The sequence below is a fragment of the Pundamilia nyererei genome, unplaced genomic scaffold, assembly GCF_000239375.1.
Source record: "Pundamilia nyererei isolate P.nyererei 1_Seehausen unplaced genomic scaffold, PunNye1.0 scaffold00099, whole genome shotgun sequence".
Classification (NCBI taxonomy): domain Eukaryota; kingdom Metazoa; phylum Chordata; class Actinopteri; order Cichliformes; family Cichlidae; genus Pundamilia; species Pundamilia nyererei.
Window position 1 is genome coordinate 1,916,931 of NW_005187500.1, and position 22,696 is coordinate 1,939,626.

Consider the following 22,696-nt stretch of genomic DNA (forward strand, 5'->3'; position numbering starts at 1 on the left):
AATATCGTTTTACAATGGCAAGTACAGATGAAGTGTTCTTGAAAAATAAAATCAATAAGCTGACATCTGAATAATTCAAACCAAAAGTTTTGCTCTTAGTACAAGAAGGATCTGAATTCTTGCCCCTGCTGCCAATTTTCCCTGAAAGGGAACCTTGAAATAAAATCCACTTAAGCCCTCTGTCTTTCCCCCCAGAGTGCAGTTAAATCCTTGCTGTGTATGGACATAATTACAGAGTGTCACGGATCTTACATCAGCGCAGAACCCTGACTTCCAGCAGGAAACCCGGTCCACGGGTCAATTATGGCAATAGGATGTGCTCTTTATGCTCAAACGTACGGGCCACACCTGAGAGCAACAGCGTCCAGCTCCACATCCAGCATGTAAATAAATAAAGCGCAGCTTGTAGGAGGTGTACAGCTCACAGGGGAGTGTGGAGAGTTATTGCAAAACAGCATATATACGTGCTGCTGCAGCGAGGCCCTCAAACCCTGTGGCTGGTGGCCCACAGCAGAGGCAGAATCAGCAGCTGAGAGGGGACAGAGAGCCTCCTTACACACCGAGCTGGGCACCGACAATTGGGCCATTGTCAGGGAGACGTGCGGTTCCTGCTCACAGGAAGAATACATGACTATTTAAAAAAAATGTTAGATGATAGAAGCTTTTCATGTCAGCAAACGTGTTTCAATAAGCCACGAAACCTGGAAATGTAGCCACTTTGTCACAGAAACAATCAGACACAGAAGTCATTTAGTCAAATCAAAACACAAACTGAAAATCTGATCAGATCTGAAACAAGCTCTGGTGTTTGTCAGTATAGATTCTGTCAGTAAATAAGCAGGTTCCCAGGAAGACTTGGAATAACCCAGAGGAAATTAAAATATTGTGCAACGCCACTTTAAATTTAGTTTATAATAAGGAGCAACAATATTGCCATTGTTCCAACAGCCAGACAGAAAGTATTAACCTACTGCTCAAACAAAGTCTTAAATGCTAACAGCTACATAACCTTGTTTCTCCAATTTTCTGCGCGGCAGGGTTTTTTGAAATTTTTGCTTCTTCACCATGTTGGAATTAATAGCAAATAATTGACAAGAAAGTCAGACAGACAATGCCCTGCAGCAGACCTACACAATGCATCTACTCTGAAAGCATCACACATTAACCAAAGCGTAGTTGTAACAATGCAGGCAAAGAGCGCCGATTTGCATCACTAGCGGAAAGTAGCCGGCAGTCTCTTACATGCCGAGCGTTGCAGTGCTTTTACTCATAGCTGGAGGACAAACAGAAATTGTGTAACACACATTTACCTGCTGTCCACAGATAACTTAGTGGTTGTATGACCTTAATAACAAACCTCCCTTTAAACCCACATCCTTGTTGATCAGTAAGTGAATCATGCAAGTCACGCTCCACTGAATACAACAGTCTGACCAGCATTTAGCAATCATGGATGTATCATCAAGTAGCTTCAGGAAGAACGCATCGTTATTATAAAACCTGGCTCAGAAGAAAACATACACATTATAACCAACCCCACACATCCCAGCATTCATCAGTCACTTCATACCAGTCAAGTATTTCTGATGGCCCCATTGCGCCATCTTGTGTTAACACACTGATATGGCAACAGGCTTAAAGCAGTTCTTACCTCATGTACAAAGACAGGAAACCACAAGTCCAGGACCCAAAGCATCTTTTTGGAGCATTTTATTACTTTTTTGACAAATATATATGAAGGTTTTCCTATTAAGGAAACATTCTTTCAAAGATAAGTTTACAGCAAATTCATTCCTGCAAAGAGACAGGAAACAGATATGATGGAGCTAACCATTTCTATTTGTGCCCAGTAAAATGCAAGGGTGCAATTTAATCATTAGAATCAACTGATAACAGTGACACAAAAATCAGTATAGTCATTTCTGGTAATGAAAAACAAACAAACCCAAAAAACAAGTATTTTTGAATGCCAATGGGACGTCTTTAAACATCCGTGTTATGATTTGGTGGGGTGAATTATTAGTTTTGCATCAAGGCACACAAGCATTGATAACTGTCAGTGGAGCATCATTTGTTTTCTTGATTTTTTTGCCAAGACACTGGTCCCACTTGGCAGTACGGCTGTACAAACTACAGAATAAAAACAAACCAAAAAAAGCATAAGATAGGACATTGCATGATTATAACCAAAGGGAATCTCAAAGAATTCGGATCGATAAATGTACACAGCAATATTGAGTTCAGATCTTGGGACCTCCACCTGTGTCGAGTTCTTCAGTATGGTAGGGGGTGACATCGCACTGACTCTCACTGCTCAAATGTGCTAGCCGCTACAGAGGATGCAGCTCAGCGAGGGATCTCTTTTCCTGTTCACAAAACTCCTGTAAACTCCTCCTTCCCTGCCTGAAGTTGCTCTCCCTCCTTGAAAACGGTAAGATGACCTGAAGTCGGAGGAGAGTTTCAATGTTGCTGAAACTTCTAATGTGTGACGTCTTGAGTGTGTCGAGCACAGTAGTTGGAAGATAGCCTGCCAGAGGATCCAGCCATTTCTCCTTCCATGACTTCATCTCAGAGTGAAGGGAGGCCTGATCTGGCAGGTCCTCCTTGTACAGGCGGAACACAAGACCACTAAGAATGCTGGTTTCTACTTTGGACATTGCGTAAGGCACAATCTCCAGACACCTTAAGGTATCCAACACCTTTTCTGCAAAGAGGTCATCAATTTCTGCTATTGAATGCTCTACAATTTTCATGCTTAAAGATTCTTTGTAAAACTCGCTCAACGGCTCGAGGAGCGCTGAATGCAACATCGTAACGTGGAGTTTAGACGCCAGGGCAACAGCTTCCTCAAACCACACTTTGTGATGGCTGTCAAGATCACTCTTCAGTTTACTGAGAGATGCTTTGACATCAGGCAAGTTGTTCACGGCGAGCAACATATCTAAGGGTTTGCCCTGAAGCGACTGGCTTAGCTTTTTTGTAACAACCAAGACGTTCTTCTGCACCACCGTTGACAGAATGAACTCAAAGTTTCTGATTGTGTCAAAGAACTGAGATGCTTGTTGCTGGTTTGAAGTGCTGCCCTCCACTTTCAGCTCATTCAAGCACAGCATGATTGCTTCTAGGATATCTACAATCACCTCGTGCATGTCGTGACTCTTCTCCCAGTTCTTCATGAGCCTGTCCCTCAACTCGTTGCCCTTTCCCTCATCGCGCCGGAACACTTGAATGATCACGTCTTCCAGCTTGTTCTGGCGTTTCGCGTCTTCTGTGAGCCAATGCAACAGCTTACCGATGAGAACCGCTCCATCGGCTGCCTCTTCGGCGGGACAAGACCTAGCGAGCCACACGTTGAGAGACAAAGCAGAGCTGACAGTTCTAATGGCATGCGGGTATTTCTTAGCTATCGCTAAACTTACAGCCCTCATCTGAGCTCCCACTTCACCAACACTCAGCAAGGCCTGACCTCTACAGTACTCCATGTTGAGCCCCCACTTCTCCGACAGGGCGTTTTCGATAGCATTCGCAAGGGTGGCTGGGTCTTCGCTAAAGGGGATAAAGGCCAGCGTTTCCTCACACTGTATGTCCTCTTTGTTCAAGTACCTGATGCACAACGGGACATAGAGCTCACCGTCAATTGCAACTGCTTGCTCAGTTATAACTGTGAAGAACTGAGAGTCCCAGAGTTCCTTGAGGATTTCTTCACGTAGCTGGGGTTCGTAGAAGGACACGGCTGTTCTCGGTCCTGGAACCATCTCCGGTATCACGTCATCCTCGGCGGATTTCACCTCACCGTCTTTGGCTTTCTCTGCTACACTGGAGCCATCTGACTCTGTTGGGGCTGCTGGTTTTCTTTCAATGGCGGCTATTTAAAAGATAACAAATGTATTCAAATATTAATTAACACACACACACACAAATTTCTACTCTTGGTGTCTGTTAGAACTACTCTACCGATATTTTGTTGCCAATAAAGCACTTACCGCTGTCCAGCCTGTGTTTTTGCAGAAATTCCATTACCTGAAAATAAATGTACAACCATGTGAGTTGTTTGTTGTTTGCAGTTTGTTTGTTTGACTAATGCAGCTATGGCTGCATTAGTCGTTTGAGCTATGAAATAGCAGCTTTTTCCAAACTGGCAAAGAGTCTTGACTTGAACACTTGGTGGGATGAATTAACGGCAGAGCTAGTTAATCAAAATGAAGAGTGTATTAAAGTTACCTGGGACAGGCATGGGCTGCTCTCTGGATCAACCTCCACGCACTTCTCAATGACCTCTGGCAGCCTCGTTAGTGTTGTGCAGTGAGAGAGGAGCATCACATGATCTGTTTTGCTTCCTTTGCATACAGTGTTTCTCAACAGATCCCTCATCGAATTCAGGGTGGTCTTCATCAGATCACACTCCATACTGACACTAGGCAGGACAGCTACTAGCCTAAGCAGTAAGGTAACAGTTGGATGGCTCTTGGACTCGGGGTGGACTAGCGTTTCAGCGATGGATGTTGGAAGAGCAACATCTTGGTAGTTCTCCCTCCACATGGCTGCCCAGGTGTTGAGCTCTTGTTCGGCAACTTCGGGCTCGGGTAGATCTGTAAGGTAGAGACTGAAAGGCTTGTATGTGGACTCGGACAATACAGGCTGTGGATTGCAAGAAGGCAGCAACGACAGGACTGACAGAGCCTTTAGGTGGCTGTCTGAGAAGCTGTACTTCATTTCATCAATTAGACTTTGCAGAAGAGGGATGCTGAGATTTTCTCTGTAATATATTTCCGGTGATTCATAGCTGTTGGCTTCCTCTGAGAAGCACACTTGCTCCGGAGCGACCCTGGTCGCCAGCTGGAATGCTTGCTCAAACCAAGTGGAGTGCATAGCGCTAACATTTTCTAACATTTTGTTGAGAATCTCTATGACGGAGGGGATTTTTTCCACTTCACAGAGAATATCAGCAGGGTTTCCACAGCGAAAAACAGTGCTACAGTTACGAAGAGGAGCGCACGCGTTCTTCAGTATTACAAGGGTGACGATGTAATCCATATTTCTCAGAGCAGTAGACAAAACTTGTGCATGCATTGATTTGGCACCTGTGGCAGTAGAGCTCACAGCGTCTAGGCAGCTAAGAACACCCTCTAATGTGTCAGCGAGTATGTCAAAGAAGTCCTCCCTCTTTTTCCACCTCGAACAACAGGTTTCTGGAATTTCCTCCAGGGCCTCCCTCGGCATATTTAAAAGCCCGTCGATAGCCTGTGCCAACTGTCTTTCCAAACTTGGAGACTCGTCAAAGAACAGCAGCAGGTCTTCTGTAACATCCAGCATTTTTGCAACCGATGAGCAAGGCACACTTCTCGCCAGCCAATGGGCAAGGCCACAAGACTCACTGGGTGTCACAACACAAAGCGGGTAGCTCCTGAGGAATTCCAAAGACATTTTCTTCAAGCTTTGATAACCTGGGCCCAGCTGCATGAATGCCTGCCCCCGGCACTGCGACATAGGCAAGCTCCAGTCTTCAGTGAGAATCTTTGCGAGGTTGTTCGCTTGTCTATCAACATGGCAGTTTTCATCGAACGGCAGAAAGCCCAGGAGCTCGACTTTTGGAGCCGACTCTCCAACGTACCTCACAAAAACAGGTAGATGGGTCTTGTCACCAATTTTAACAGCCTTGTCTGTGATGAGCGAGAAGAAAGGAGACTCCTGTATTTCTTTCAGTATGACGTCTCTGATTCCATTCATGAGGAGCTTCACCATTTCGTCACTGCCTATAGAAGATGTGTTTTTTCCCTCACATCCAAACCAGTGACACATCCTTAATTCCTGGACAAAAAGTTCTTGGTCTTCTTCTGAGAGCTCACAAAGAGTGCTATTCTTTTTCCCCAGTAGTGCAGCCAGCCGGAAAAGTGTTGCCAGACTCTGACGATTATCACCTTTGCTCCCATTCTCATCTGCCAGTTTCAGCTCAGGCTCCTCCATCTTGTCTGGAGATTGGGGGATTTGGAGCTCCTCAGCCTCCACCTTTATGTATTCAACTAATAAACGAGAAAAAAACAACAACACAGTGACTTTGACAAGTATTAGAAACATGGCAAAAAAAACCCATAATGTCTCACAGCAACCGTACCTTCCATATTATTTTCAGTGTTCTTGTTGAAGCTCTTGGATTCCTTATCCTGTAAGAATACCGAGGTATATTATTCCAGTGTTCATTAAAGAAACCCAAAATAAAACAAACTCTATTAAAAAAACAGAAGCACATACCAGACAGATACCCTCCAAGGCTTGTGGCGTAACCTTCAAACACTGGGTCACCATGCGGTCCAAGTCTCTGCTGAAGTCCGTGCCCACCTGCAGCAGAGCCAAGCACGGCGACCTATCTTTGGGATTCGTATCCCTCAGGTACTCTTGGAACTTCTTGTGGCGCATTACAACGCCGCAGTCCTCCAGCGCTGTGCTGGGCAGCACCGACATAATCCTCAGCAGTGTGTTGATGTTCCCAAAGTACTGCATGAGCGGCAGGCGTAACGTGTGAAATATGGAGCTCGGGATGGTCACGGACGCCACTTTGGTCTTCCACGTCACTCTCCAACAGCACAGCTCGGTGAAGAAGTTGTCAGCGTCGGGCAGATCGCTGCTGTAGAGGGGCGGCTTTGATTTCAAGCTCTCAAACACGTAACTCACTGTGACCGAGCACGGGACCAGGGACAGGAAGTTCAGAGCTTCTTTGTGGTCTTCTGAGAAATGATCCTTCACAGTATTGATCAGGTTGTCTACCAGTGGCACGCTTAGGCCATCTTTATAATAACCGACCGGCTTTATCATGCTGTCCCGTGGTAAAGAGTTCTCAGGCACTTCAATCTGCACTCTCAGACTCTGTGCCATCGCACAGGCCTCGTCGAACCAGTTCTGGTGAAACACCTTCATGTTTGTTTTCACTCGGTTCAGAGTGGCCACAATACCGCTGATCTGACAAAGCTGGGATGCAGCAGTGAACTGGTCCTTCTGGATACCAGCACTCAGCTCTCTGGTAAAAGAGGACGCGTTCTTCAGCACCACCATGGCGATGATGAAATCAAACTCCATGACCTTGTGGAGAAGTGCTCCAGCTAGTTCCGATACAGACGCTTTCCATCTCTGTGGGTTGTTTTTGACTTTCTCCAGACATTCGACCAGAGGCTCCAGCATCTGCACAAACACCTCGTAAGAGTCGTGCTTCTCTTGCCAACAGGAACAGAACTTGCCCTGCAACTCCTGGACTTTTTCGTAGCTCTCTCTGAGACCAAAGTCTATCACGTGGTCGAGCTGCTTTTCTAGAGCAACGCTACTGCCAAAAAACATCAACACCTCTTCAAATGTATCCAGGGCTCTTTTAACAGCAGGCACTGGGATGGATTTTGACCACCACGTGTTGAAAGAATAGCAGGAGCAGTGTGTGCTTATAGCCAGAGGATACTTCTCTTGCACTTTGCAAGCAAAGGCTTTCAGCTTGTAGGAAACATCACCAGAGCCCAGGTACGCTTGACCTCTGCAATTTTTCAAATCGAGATGCCACTCCACGGTGACTATTCCCATAAGACGCTGTACCATGACATCGCATTCCAGATCCGCCTCGAGGAATCCCATCAGCTCTAAGCGCATGACATCGAAACTGTCCACAAACCGCAGAAAGAGCGGAAGATAGTCTCTCTCGCCCAGCTTCACGACGCGGTCAATAAACAAGGAAAAGAATGAGCTCCCCACCTCCATGATGATTCCCTCCCTGACAACGCTCTCACACACACTGAGAACTTCTTTCATTTCAGACTTGGTCACGTACTCGACTTCTCCATCCTGAGGAGGACAGGCGTCACCGTGGAGCCTGCTTTGGCTGCTGTATGCAGAGGTCACTGCAGCCTGTAGCGCCGACTTCAGAGCTTCTCTGTCGGTTTCTGCACATTTCATCTCCACAAGCCTGTCTGGATCCATCTCCAGGTTTATGAGCTGCAGTTCTTCCTCAGTGTCCTTCTCTGCGTGGTTTCCAAAGGAAGTCACTGAAACAACAGGAACAATGTTTCTGATTTGATTTTGAAAATTTGAATTTGAAATATAAATGAATGTAATCTGAGTAAAGTTTTACACTTCAACCTCATTGAGTTAGTTTGGAGTTAGAGCTGTGCGATATGACCTAATTTTTTACATCCTGATATAAGACATTTATCGTCCCAACGACGATGAATAATCACAAAAATTTTCTTTTTTTTTTTTTTTTTTTTACACTCGACTTGCATGAAGTGTTTTCAGCTGGGCGTCATGTACCTGGCGTCGAGCATACAAACTTATGTCTGAAAAAGCATAGTTTTAACAGCCATTTTCTTTGTGAGTCTTTATTACACGGCGTGCTGCGGGGAAAAGCGTGCTCTAACGTTTGAGTCTGAGGTTATCTGGAGCACCTGACGGCTCTTTTTTTTTTGCTTCTCGTCCGTAAACTCTCTCCACTCTTTCACGTGATTCCTGCGTAGGTGGTTGAAGAGGTTTGCTGTGCTTGAGTCTGAGGTGGGGGCCGGCTTCCTGCATAATTTGCAGAGTACAGTTTTCTGGTCCGTGTCAGACTTTTCATAACCAACCCATATCCGTGCTACAGAGGCAGCCCCTCGTTTAGGAATAAGGTCCTGGTTTGTTTTGACTGGTTTTTCCGTTTGTCATCATTTTAGTTTATTTTGAAAAGACTCAACAGGATCTTCAGCTTTATTGTGAAAGGTTTATGTGGAAAATAAACAAGCGGACGGCAGAGCCACACGCTGGGTTTATCGTCATTGTTGCTAACGACAACACATAAAAACAGTGGCTTGTCCGTCCGTAGTGTGGTTATTTTAAATATAAGAGAAAGAGAGAACTTTAAGAAATTAATATAGCTGCAGTGACCATCAAAACGATGAAATATTGCCATAAATACTTTATTTTATGACACCATGAAACAAACGATAGCGTGATATGAAACAATGTTTTTATATCGTCATCAGATATATATCATCATATCGAACAGGCCTATTTGGAGTCACCAAAGTTAAATAGCAAACAGTTGATTTAATGTGGTTAATTTGTTTTATTACATAATGAGATTACTCTATACTCTAAACCAGCAACCTTTCTTTGTGCTACGGACCAGTTTAATGTCGGTCAATATTTTCACGGACCGGCCTTTAAGATGTCGCGGATAAATAAAACAAAATAAAATGATACAACAAGACAAAAACGCTGGTATTTTGTAAATATAATAATAAATTCAGTGTGTAATTGTGTAACTTTATTAGCAGCGCCCTCCTGAAATGCACCAACAACACAGAGTAAAATCCTCCTCTCTGCCCCTTAATGCTCTCTGGACGCTATGGTAACGTGTAAATATTTCTTAAATAAGACAACTACACCAGGGGAAAAGACCCAGGGAAAGCGAGTTAATGATAAAAACCCTGAAAACCATAAATTTCACACCTGAGCCACAACTCTCGCAGCCCGGTACCGGTCCATGACCCGGTGGTTAGGGACCGCTTCTCTAAATGATGGTGTGCATATTTGGCTTACATTGTTGAGTCAGTGACTTGTGTACGTTGCAGTAGTTTCTTGGAGGAGGCCGAGCATGGAGCTGGTTCAAGTGCAGAGGCCAACCATGCTGACCGTATTTTGTTGTGAATAAAGTTCTGTTCAGTTGACTTCTGTTACAGGACCACTTACTTACTTACATTGTGCACAATGAGCACTTTTCCTATATACAGCTGCATTTAACTATATTCAATGGCTCATAAATAATGTGTGAACAACAAGCAGAAAATTATTTCATGATTTGCTTTTTCATAATCTCACCTTGTGGAGGCTTCTCTTTTGTATCATCATCCTGTAACACAAACAGGCACCAATGTGACGTCATGTCAGGATAAATAAACGATCACCACTGATTAAAGTCAGATATGAAATTTGCTCAGCTTATCAACTCACCATTTTCAGCATCAGTAGGATGTCTGGGTGCTTCTGGACATACGAATCCACCATTTGTTCAACACTGAAGTGCACGTCCTGGTTAACGTAGACGTACGCCATGCTGCACTGTCTTTGATCATCTGGCGTGGCTCTCAGGTACGAGTGGCAGCGCTCCAGCACCATGTGGTATTGACCATACACGTCTGCCTCCGCGTTTACGCAGGGAACAGTTCCCAAGACCCTCAGCAAGCTCTGCACGTTCGGGTAAAATCCGATATCTGGAATCTTGAGGGTAGCAAAGACCGTGGTTGGAAGAATCCTGCGCTTGCTCGCGTGCCTCCACTTCACTTCCCAGCAGCCGAGCTCTTCGTAGAACGTGTCGGGCCGCGCGAGGTTGTTCAAGTTGGCGTCTGCTACTTTATCCCTGCGGATGCTGAAATTATGGTCGGCCATGTAAGACGGCACCAACGAGAGCCATCTGAGAATCCTCACCATCTCTGTGCTGAACACTCTCTTCACCTCTGCGACGAGGTACTGCAAGATGGGCCGGCTCAGAGTTTCTCTGTAAAAGTCTTCCAGCGGCGTCTCGGTGGCGTCCCCTTGAGCCATCTCCGGTTTGGTGACCTCCACTCCCAGCTTCTTCGCTCGACCGACTGCGTCTGAAAACCATTTCCTGTGGAATATTGCAAGCTCCTGTTGGTATTTGCTTACCAACTTTAAGGCATTGGAAATTGTGTACTGCAAAGTACTGCTGATGCTAATTATTCCCCTGAGACTTGAGTTGAGTATGCTCACACAGCAGAGGGTGTTCTTCAGAACAACGAGTGTCATAATGAAATTGAAATTCTTCAAAATGGGCTTGAGCTTGGCCATCTGCTCAGCAGTGTCTTCATCTACCTTTGAAATGATCTCATTGATGCAGTTCAGGAATGGCTCAAGAATATCTAGCATGGTCTGGAAGCCATCAGTGCCATATTCCCAGTTCCCACTAATAGCTGCCTTGATCCTGTCCACTTCCCCTTTTATGTGCCCGTATGTCATCTGGATCTTTCCCTCCAGTCGCTTGCACAGCTCTGGTGTTCTCCTGAGTAACGAGGCCACTTCCTCTACAGTGTCTGCAACCGTCTGGATGGAGGGCACGGGCATGCAGCGAATGATCCATATGTTGAAAGCGTACGGGTCGCTTGGCGACAGCACGACTTGTGGAAACTCCTGCAGAATTCGGCAAGTGAGATCTCGCATTTTCTGACACATGCTACCTGTAACGAGATAAGTCAGTCCTCTGCAGTGCTCCATTCTGAGCCCCCACTTGTTTCGCAGCTCAGACAGGAGCATGTAAAACAGATTCTCTCCATCCATGTCGCACGGCAAGAACCCGACGAGGTGCTTTTGTGGAAACCCAGCTACTGTGACGGACCTGATGAACACCGGGATCTGCTCCTTTCCTTCTATCTTGGTCACATCCTGAAGCAGAATGGAGAAGAACCTTGCCAGCCTGAGGCTGTTCTGGATCTCCTCTCGCATCAGACCTTCGCTGAACTGCAGGATCTCTTTCTTGTCGATCTTTTCCAAACAGACCTGACTGAGCGCCCGCTGACCCCTCGCGCCTCCGATCGGCTCGTCGGCATTGATGTTTGCACCGTTGATGCTGAATCCCGTCAATGCCAGGATTTCCTTAAAGTAGACTTTCAGAGTCTCTTTTGCTTTGGAGGTGGCCGCATCCTCTTGGGTTTGGTTTTCTTTTTGCAGTTCACTTGCTGCGCTGTTCTCTCCACATCCGCTCTCTTCTTTCGTCTCCTCCGTTACTTCTGCGGCTGTGTTTTCTTAAGCATGAGAAGACATACTGATTTCAAAAACACTTATTCAGTCCGTCAGCGTTTACAACACGAGCACATTCGCTAAAATACACGAAAAAATGAATCGAAGCAGTTACTGTACCTTTTGTCTTTTTCACAGCAGTATCATCCTCTTCTGACTAGTTTGGTGAAATGGATAATTAAACATTTTTAGGATATTAATGTGTGATTTAAAAAACATTCCAACAAGAGCAATTCAAAGACCTGGACAGACACTTACAGGATCTCTGGCTCGCTTCCTGCTGTAGGTCGACTGATTGTTCGCAGGCCTTGTGACGTCAAATATTGTTGGAACAGCATCTTCCTTTAACACACAACTGGATGAACTCTGACAAAACAAACATGCACACAAACAAATTTATGAAGCATCACACTGATGCATTTCTCTACTATCAAAATGTCAATACAGGGGATTATAACAAAGAAATCAAAATGATCTGACATTTGTAAACAAAGCAGATTTTTGCACTTATAGTTTGAGTGGTGTTGATAAAACTGAAGAATCTTTTATAGTTTTATTAAGTTGCATTATGCTAATTGCACAGATGTGCTTGCAAAAAAGCACTTGTGTTTGACATCAATAAGCTGCACAAACATGGGGATTTTTAATCTCCTGTTGTATGATATCAGGCTGCCCACGTGTACCTAATGAACTGGAATTCTCTACTAGCACCTACTCGCCCCACACCGAGTGTCACCTCAGTGTGGGTGGGGCTGAAAGCCCTGTGACATCATTTGCATACTACATCCTTACAATCCCTCTGGATTCTGTCGGTGGCACAAAAACCTCTGCTTGCTTGGAACCCCGGCTGTGTAGGTACTAAAACAGTACCCGGTACCAGGTTCTACCACCTAATGGAAAAGTCTAAAAACCGAGTCGAGTAGGTGTTACTGCAAAAGAGCCTTTTGTTTAGCTAGTTGATCTTAACTGAGAGCAATGAGCAGCAGACCCGCTTCTCACCTGGTGAGAGATCATAGACGGCTCAAAGTGCTTTGCACAAAGTCTGTAAAGCTTATGCAGCTGTTCAGGAGGTTCTGAAGCCAAATCTGGACGAAGACAGTTCTCCAACCATTGGTTGCAGCTGCAAAACACAAGAGGACAAAGGTGTCAGTTGTTGGAGGCACAAACAAATACAGAGTAAAACGGACACCAGCGAAACACCGAACAGAAACAAAAAACCCATAAAAGCCCCCAAACATCATTTGGGTTCTCAAAGCATTGAAATGTCTTAGGATGTACTAATTATGCGCTGTATCCAAGCACAACCGTCACCCACCCAACTCCCCTGATGAACTTCACTCACAGTGAGCATAATGAACAGTTTGTCACAGCGCCCAAACCCGTCTCTCTCTCTCTCACACACACACACACACACACACACACACACACACACACACACACACACGTATTTGGAAAGCTCTCTTAAGGGGCACAATGAGGTTCATGATTTTATGCATTGTGGTTTAACTGAGGCCATTTCTGGAAGCAGTGGCACACACCCACACACACACGTCGCATAGATTAATGAATTACTTAACGCAGGACAGCAGCTGCTGAAGAGCATTTGGAGTGTAGTGTTTGGGCGCTGTTCCCGTGCTATGCTCAGGCTCACCTAGCTGCTAGGTGATCACAAATAAACCGGGGTCCACCTTGTAGATGTGGCACAGTTCAGATCACCTGGCCTAAGCAGCCCCTGTTTACTTTCACTTCAACGCTGTTCACTGTGAAGCAGAACTATGACTGCACTGCTTGTGTTTTTATGAACACTGAAACTTACAGCCAATGCAGTTTTATTCTTTATTTCTTCAGAGCGCATAATTGCACTTTGCCTCACTGGTGGCACTACTGGAACAAATTAAATGAATTAAGTGTGAATGACTGCCGTGGCTGATTCACATGAGCTCGTTTCCCTCTGACACAGCCTTATTATTATTCATCTCTACTAAATTGCTTTAGTAGTGCATTATTAGCTGTTTTGACATCAGATGGGCGCTTATTTACACTTAAGCCAAAGCTGGAGGCAAACTCCTTTAAATATGTCTTAGACCTCATGATCTGCTAGTAGGCAGTATTTCCTCTGGCATGGAGGACTTCCTGTCCACAGACACTGTACCTTGATTCAGTCAGCTAGCGTGCATCTGTCACTCAGCCACAGTCCTTATTAATTCTCGAATTTATTTGTAAGTCGGTCAACAGAGCCAGTTATGATTCACGACAACAAAAAGCTAAAAGGACGGACGAGATAACTATTAATTCACAGGGCGATCACATGGACACTGCTTAAATATTGTAATATTTATACGCTACACAATGAGCTGCGATGGAAAATTACTATGGAACTGCGCAGCTTTGTGAGCAACAACCAAAACACCACCAAAAGCATTATTAATTACAGGTGTTTTAATTGTGCTAAGCTAACGCGAGTCATTCTCATATTGCCGCACCGCTGGGATGGTAAGTGCTGTGCACTGATGGTGATTTAAATAGAGCACAAAAAAAAGTTTTTAACTAAGGCTTCTCAGCGTGTGTGAAATGACTGAACTTAAAGGAAATTCCCAAAAGGCCGTTTTTCACGTCGGTGTCCGTTTCTGAGGCTGAACGAGTGACCGGAGTCTTATTTCACACGGACTTTTCTTTCAGGAGTAACGTTAAGTCTGCGCCATTTTCCACCGAGTTGTGTCACTATTAGCCAACATGATGTTAGGCTAACGCCAGTGCTAACAGCCTGTAGCCAACACATTTATTCTGCATGCTCAGCGACTCGTTTCTCTAGCTGCATCTCAATGAAATAAGCATAAGTCTTACCGCTCCGGATCCAATGGAAAGCTAAAAAGTGGAGTGGTCTTTTCGGATCCCCGCTGCTGGTAATCACAGTTCGCTGCGGCGCAGCAGTCAGTCATTTTGGATTGCAATGAAGCTAGCAAGCAAGTTAGCTAGCTTAGCTGGCGGTTGCAAGCTGGCAAGCCTACTGTGAGCAAACCTGTAGGACAGTCTACAGAGTCATGCCTTGGGCAAAACCTGCAACCAACACAGTTGACTTTCACTGTTATTCTCGCTTATTGCCTCTTTGCCAGACTAAGAACCTACTAATTCCATGCTTTCAAAAGTTGATGCTGCGTGCTGAGCCAAAGTCGCCAAAAGCGTGTTATCCCATCAACCAGGAACTAAGTGCTGCAATAAAAATATTCACCAGCAGAGGGCAGAATACCATGACCAAAGAGCCTTATTGTCAAGATGACTTACTCCCTATTCTGATGTAGCCTGAAAATGCGCGCAGGAATTAAATAAAAGTAAGGTTTGTTTTGTTGGGATATACAAATAAACCAGGTTTAAATTCACAACTTTTGGCATGGCGTCGTTAAAATCCTCCGTATGCATCAGCTACTGGTACAGTTCAATAAAATGGCATTACACAAACATCAAGCACAGGTGTCGTACTTTTCTTGTTCTAACTGAACACTCTTTGAATTTGACTTGGCGCTTCCTTTTCTTTGAGCACATTTGATTGTTTCTTTCATTTCAGTGAAATACCTCCTGTCTGTGAAACGCCAGACAATTCATTAAATAAAATGTGGAAATAAATCATTTATGAATAGTTTTCCAAAATAAGAATTAATACAAATTTGACATATCTAATAATTTACATTTTTAATTACTCAATTGTTTCTGTGCTGCATCATGAATTAATTCTATCCTTCGACCTTAGCCATCAAAGTAATCAGCCTTTGAATTGGCCGGGAGTTGTTTTTTTTCAGTCGGCGTTTGTCAGTTTGTCCTTGCATGCTCGCTAGTTCCTCTTTGGCAAGTACACTCAAGAGTCCAGACTTCTGAGGACACAGCAGCAGGTTTGATGACTATGGCCCACCTTAAGTATACTTTACTGGCTTTTTACCCTTAAAAATAATATTTACAATGAACATAGCATGTAATTGACCTAATTGTCTTCTTTTAGGTTATATATATACAATTCTATAGGCACTCCACCAAGTTGTTTGGCTATAAAAGAGTCCATCCATCCATCCTTTTCAGGGTCGCGGTGCTGGAGCCTAACCCAGCTGTCATAGGGCGAGAGGCGGGGTACACCCTGGACAGGTCGCCAGTCTGTCGCAGGGCCAACACACAGGGACAGACAACCATTCACACTCACATTTACACCTAGTGCCTATTTGGATTTCCCAATTAACCTATCCCCCCATAAAAGAGTCACTGATGTTAAATTATTATGGAGTGAACACTGGGTTTATTTAGAAGAAGGCGATAAAGAACTATGCCAAAATTCTTCTTCTGCTGTTTTAAATGTCCACAGTAAAAGGGGATATGTTCAAGCAAGAAATCACTCGTCTGAATAATTTTATGGCTTTATTTTTTTTAAACAAAGAAAATGCATCCAAATTATGCAAACCTGTGTAAGAAAACAAAAACAAAACCTGAACAGAGTTCAGGGCTGCACTCAACGTTCACCAAGCAGCCACGCTGCAGCACAGGAGGCCGTTTTCCTGTAAAGGGAGGGCCGTCATCGGCAAAACAAGATGGTGAACCTGTCATTTTTTCTTCAGTTTCTGGAGCCAGCACAGCGACGCTTGTATGTGTTAGGAAGTATCTAACACCTGTCTCTGCTCCGCTGAGCGTGATTCCCGACTACGACTCCTGCTGCACCTCAGGGTATGTCTTCATGTAGGTATCAACCAATGAATCCAGATCAAACCTAACATCATAGTTAATGTTCAAAAGAGCAAGGCTTTTGCACTTAAATCTGTCAGGCGTGTTCTCCATGTACATTGTGAAGCGCTTGTATGCCACGTTGCAGTTGTCCTCTAAAGCCAAGGCAGGCAGGACACCGATCAGTCTGAAGACCGCCAGCATGTTTGGGAAGAACTTGACGTCAGCCAGCTGCAGTGTTTCATGGAGACTGGAGGGAAAAGTCTCACCTTTCCCCTTTTTGTTCCATTTAACCCACCAACAGTGCAACTCTGCAGAAAGGGTTCCTGCATTTGGGATGTCATTATTAAATGCCTGCACATTCACCTCTTCGGGCTCTGTGGATTTGTGCTGCTCTATGACAGCAGGGATCAGCGACAGACACCTGAGAAGCTTCAGGTGGTCTTCACAGAAGAGTCGATTCATTTCTCGGATGGTGTGATTCACCACAGGAACAGACAGGTATTCCTTGTAGTAACTCTCTGGCCGCATGGATCCACATTCTGCCTGATGCTTCCTCAAGAACGACCGAGGAAGCTTCGCTGAAATTTCCATGGTTGCAGCTATGGTAAGAGCCTCATCGTTCCAGAATTCGTGATACACGTCGATGTTGTCAGACACTTCTTTCAGAGAATGCAACACAGCTTTTAAACTGGCTGCAGCTAAATGGGTTTCTGTTGCGTTCCCTTGTATATTTTTCCCAAAGGCTTGGGTGAGCGTCATCACGTTTTTCAGAACAACCAACGCCATCACGAACTCAAAGTCGGTCAGTGCTTTTGAAATCTCTAAAGCGTTTTGTGAGACTTGATCACTCCATTTCATATCTTCATTGTCATGCACGCTGTCTATACAGAGTAGCAGTGCCTCCAGGATATCCACTGCCACTTCAAACGCATCATTTCTTCTGGTCCATCCGGTGCGACAGATCTCTTTCAGTTCGTTGGCTTTCTCCTCGTTGTCAGGGTAGAAAATCGAAATTGCGTTCTCGAGCTCCAGCTGCAGTAACGCTGACTGACCGAAAAAAGACTCAATCTTCTTAAAGGTAAACATGACAAGCTGAACCCCCGACGGAGCCATCCCACTGGCCAGCGACATGTTCAAGGACTGACTGGAGCTCAGTGTGAGCACAGCCCTCGGATGCATCTCCATTAGTTTGGCAGCCAATATTTTTATTTGATTAAAATGCGTCCCTGAGCAGGAGTGAGCTTGTCCTCTACACTTTTCCATATCTAACCCCCATTTGTCAGTCATTTCAGACAGCAGTTTCTCTGCAAGGATATCTCTATCTCCTTCGAAGTTCAAGAATCCGACAAACCTTTCCCTCTGAAAGTTAGACTCGTCCACGTAGCGAACAAAGACAGGGAGCTGCCATTCTCCCGAGATCTTCACTGGATCACCAGTGAGTAAAGAGAAAAAACTGCTTTGTTTAATTTCCTCCACAAGCTTACTGCGGACGAATTTCTCACACACCTCAATCAGCTGATTCAGCTGTTCGGTGGAGCAGCACTCCTTGTTGTCATTGTACCTCTTCTTTAGGACTTCATCTCCACACATGATGCGATTATCTAGCAATGCCTGAAAGCTGCTGGACCCAAGGCCTTGGTCCTTATTATTGGCAGGCCCCATAGGAGGAATGCTTTGCTGTCCCAGCAGGAGAAGGACTTCAAATAATGACTTCAGATACTCTTTGTATTCTTCTTCCTCTGATAACGTCGGGATGTCTTCCTTAGCTGTTGCTGCTTGAGACTTTTTCATTTCTGAAAAAGAAAAGGAAACGCTTGAAGGAAAACTCAACAACTCCTCTGTAACAAATGAGCCTGTGGGATGTTTATAGTTCCATTTTTCATTAATAAATATCTGTGTGTGTGTTGATGTTTCTACTTACTCTTCCTTCCCTTACTTTCCATTTCATTGTCTTTGGTCTACAAAAAAAGATATAAAAATAGAGTTAACATATACCACTTAAAATGCCACTGAGATACAATCATAATATACACATGTGGTCAGAAGTTTACAAACATGCATGATTGTTATGGTAATTTTAGGCCTTTAATAACTCTTTTAAAGTGTCCTTTTCCTAAGATGAATAACAGAGTACTTAACTGACTGCCCAGCTTGAGGAGCTTGTGCCAAATAAAAAGCAGTGCCTGTTATTCAGACACGTTTTTAGCTTTAGTGAAGATAACACCAAACAAAAAGAAGGAAACAAAACACTTGCAGCACAATTATATTACAGAAGTCTCCCAGCTTTAGTAGAGTAAGCTATTCAGAGTAGAAACCTAGTGAACTACAAGGAAAGAGAGTGTGCATGTTGATGTGTTGATGATATTGCACTGTGGTGTGGCTAAACAGAGTTTGATCAACAGCACTGTGATTCCTGACACACATGAGAATGTCTTCCTTCGTGGATAAAAGCAAGGCCCAAAGCCCAGAACTGAACCCTCCTGAATATTTGTGGACTATAGTAGTAAAAAACAGCTCCATGCCAGGAAGCCAACCAGTTCTGCCAAGAGTGATCAAATATTCTACCAGAACTATCCTAGATGCTTGTTAATGACTACCAAAGGCATGTGGTCAAGGTGAAATATCAAATATGTCCAATTTCAAACCTGTGTGAATTAAAGAAAATTCAAAAGAAATTCAAAGTTCTGCACCAAATTCTTGTATTTTCGGAATTCATTACAGATGTATGCTGTAATGAGATGCTTTTTTTAAAAAATATGAAATAAAAAACTATACAGAAACATGAGATATCATGTTTCTGTATAGTTTTTTATTTCATATTTATATCCTGTTCATAGTTTGTACTCACTACAGCCTGTACATACTTATAGTTATAGAATATTCATAACATACTTCATACCGTGTACATTATAACATACCATAATAGACCCATTTCTGTAATATACTTACATATCTATATTATTGCTAATATATATTGTAATATGTCTATATCATGGCTAAAGCACTTCTGGATGGATGCAAACTGCATTTCGTTGCCCTGTACCTGTGACATGTGCAATGACAATAAAGTTGAATTCTATTCTATTCTATTACTACAAGATCCAGATGTTTAATTATGAATAAAGGTATGTGTCCTTTCTCAGCTGTCTTTGTAATGAATATTAAAATCTTTCCTCAATTTTAAAGACATAATGTTAAACACGAATAAAGTCTTCATTTGTGTAATGCTGGTATACATTTTTTGTGATGTAAAAAAAGTCATTTTTCGACTTCATTGCTATAACACAGCCATGCGTTTACATTTCATACTGTGCAACCATGAGACAAGCGCAGACATGTCTGAGAGCTGCGCGTCAGCCTCTGTTGATCATTCACTACAAACAAAGCACATTACTTAAAAACACACCATCATATACAAATGACTCCACCGAGCACTGCTGGAGCACAAGAGAGTTACACTCCATAGGACAGGAAGACCAAAAGGCTCATGGAAACTACTGTTGCAGTTAAATGGTGGACATGCAGGGCTTTAAGCAGCTGGTTAAAAAGCTCATCCCAAGATACAGCATCCTAATCCCAATATTTTCCAGTTTTATTGTGTTACAATATTGTTCAGGCTCCTGAAGAGTTAGACGTTTACTTTAGTTACTGTTTAAGTGTCACGCAGTTATTTTCTACTTAAAATGTGCAGCAAAAAAACTGCCTACGCTTACATTTGTCACTGGATATACTCCTGTGTCTTTATTATTGCACTATAACGGTGATGTTGGGGCCGTGTGTCAGTAGACTCACACTACAAATTAGGCAGTCTGTCATCACTGACAGTAGTTCAGTGGAAAAGAAGGATGGAAATATCGTGATATAATTTTGGAGCTGTATTGCTCACTCTTATTGCTCCATACGAGAACTGTTGACTATCTTTTGAACCACGTTGTGTTAAAAATACAGTAGTTATTCATTCTTTTTGGTTTGTATAACATGCAACGGCTACTATTATCTTCACCGCTTATATGCAAACACAAAATGCCTCTCTCACTTTGTGAGAGCACAGAATGACTGCTTTTCCTCTTCCTCTCTTTTTGTGCTGACACACACTAACTGTCACGTGCCCCATGTAACTGCATTTATCTCATTTTGCTTTTGTTCGGCATTTCTGTCAGAAAAATTCCTCTATTTATCCTCCCATCCACCAAGATGGTTTGCTCGTTTAGTTTTTGGTATGCTCTATATCAAATATATTTTCATGTATATTTATTCTTTTAACTTTGGTGCATTAAAGCCTGAGTATACTGCACAACCAGAATAGATCATCAATAATTACAAATGTCTGACTTTATCAGGGATTCGCATCCCTGATGGGAATCCCTGAACACTTCTGATTAATTTAACCCACCGTTGGTTTAGTGCGCTTCGCCTGTCCATTCTGAGGTTGGCTTGACATATCAAAAGCAGTTGGTATGGAATCATCCTTCAGCACTGTACTCTGAGCATCCTGTAACCAAAACACATACGATGACCTCGTTAATGAGGTAAAACCTGAACTACAACAAAAATAAACTGAAACCCCAATTTATTTTTTCAGATTTTATATAAGGACTGAAAACTCCATTGTTTCTTGTAATATGGACAATTTGGACCAATAGTACTTACACTGTCAATCAAAGACGTTTCAAAATGTTTCCCACAAACTCTGTAGTATCTGTACAGGTGCTCTGGTGATCTGTCAATCAGGTCTTGCCTCTGGCATTTTTCAGCCCACTTCTTGGACCTGAAACAAGGAACCAAACTGTGGACAAACTTCAACAGTACTGTATACTAATTAAACAAGATCCTTTATTGCACATTTGCAGATATTAAAATGATACAGAGACTGACTGAATATACAATGTTGAAAAACAGATTTTTATTGAATTTGGAAACAATTGCTAGGTTGGGTTAGAAGTATAGTGACTGTCTTACAAGAGATGCTTTTACAATGTTTTGAATATGAAAACTCTGAATGCACACAGAAGCTTCAGTGCATATAGATCACATAAGACAATTTTCAAAAGCTTCCAGTAACAAATTCAACGTTATAGCTTTGTGTATTCTCGAGGAACGATGCAGGAGATCGGCAATTAGTTCTTTATTGTATACTAAGTGAACCAACATGCTCTACACAGGATACTGCACATGATACTTCTTTGTGAGACTATATGTCTCACAAACTATAGAAGCAGCTGGTAGAATTCAGACACTAATTAAAGATTTACAAGGATTGGCCGGTGAGTTTGAACACCTAACTGCCATTGACTCGTTGATATTTACATTTTTAAAACTTTATTTCCTACCCTGCTTAAATCTTGTAACACTGCTTTTACCAAACTGTTATGACAAACCGTGATCTTCCAGATGTGCTTAGCAATATGCAAAAAAGCAAACCTACGAACATTTTTACTACCAAATGCTTTTGAATAAAAACGGTACTAAACAGCTAAATGCAAAGGTTGCAAAAAGCGTGCCATAGTTTGTTTGCGATGCTAACATCAGTTACCTTTCTGCATCATTCGGGAACCGGAAGAGGGGCTGAGGGTCAGATTTGCCACTGGGACAGTTCGGCACAGCGCAGTGATTTTGCATTCTATATATTTTACGAAAGAAACCCTTTTTTATAAAAATCGTTTTATTTTCAGAGGGTAGCAAAAGAACTGCTAACGTCAATAGCGGAAGCTTAAAAGAGCTTCCGAGTTGTGCTTTCAAAATAAAATACTTTGGGCTAACTGGGTAATAATTTTATAAAATACTTTTAGTATTTTTAAGAAAAAGAATTTTGTTCCTTATCAACTCAAAAACTACTGTACTTCTTTACAGTTTTCAAGGCTTTTTTAAAACTACTCTATATTTCTAGCTTACGCACAAAAAGGTTTATGAATTTAAATAGACCTAATGAAAATGCCTAGAACGCGACACATATAAGCAAACAAATAACAAATGCATGGATAAAATTACAAATTGCCGCCTCGGTATGCAATATATGCCATTATGTTCTCATACGACTTTATTCTGAAGGCTGTTATTGAGTAGCTTGACTTGGAAAATAACGTGCATCAAATGAGCGCGCGTTTCTTTTCTGTCCCATAATCCTCAGCGGTCTTTTCAAACTCTGAAAACATGCCGAGGCATGATCCCAAATGTATCTTGTGTTTGTGCTGAGGCGTGGGATCCGTAATATTAATATATCACACACAGTCATTGACTG

General features: G+C 43.1%; 2 protein-coding genes across 2 annotated transcripts; both read right to left on the reverse strand.

Moving 5' to 3' along the window:
- Nucleotides 1-1,695: 1,695 nt before the first annotated feature.
- On the reverse strand, nt 1,696-14,981 carry LOC102209089 (uncharacterized). Its single transcript, XM_005740379.1, has 11 exons — nt 14,602-14,981; nt 12,757-12,877; nt 12,016-12,123; nt 11,878-11,914; nt 9,958-11,762; nt 9,826-9,856; nt 6,250-8,018; nt 6,113-6,161; nt 4,222-6,020; nt 3,984-4,020; nt 1,696-3,865 (listed from the first exon to the last, which is right to left on the reverse strand). The coding sequence occupies exons 1-11, from the start codon at nt 14,694-14,696 to the stop codon at nt 2,331-2,333; spliced, it is 7,386 nt and encodes a 2,461-aa protein (XP_005740436.1). The 5' UTR covers nt 14,697-14,981; the 3' UTR covers nt 1,696-2,330.
- Nucleotides 14,982-16,141: 1,160 nt separating this feature from the next.
- Nucleotides 16,142-22,171, reverse strand: thap12a (THAP domain containing 12a). Its single transcript, XM_005740380.2, has 5 exons — nt 21,992-22,171; nt 21,109-21,226; nt 20,852-20,950; nt 18,380-18,416; nt 16,142-18,251 (listed from the first exon to the last, which is right to left on the reverse strand). The coding sequence occupies exons 1-5, from the start codon at nt 22,075-22,077 to the stop codon at nt 16,435-16,437; spliced, it is 2,157 nt and encodes a 718-aa protein (XP_005740437.1). The 5' UTR covers nt 22,078-22,171; the 3' UTR covers nt 16,142-16,434.
- Nucleotides 22,172-22,696: the final 525 nt, after the last annotated feature.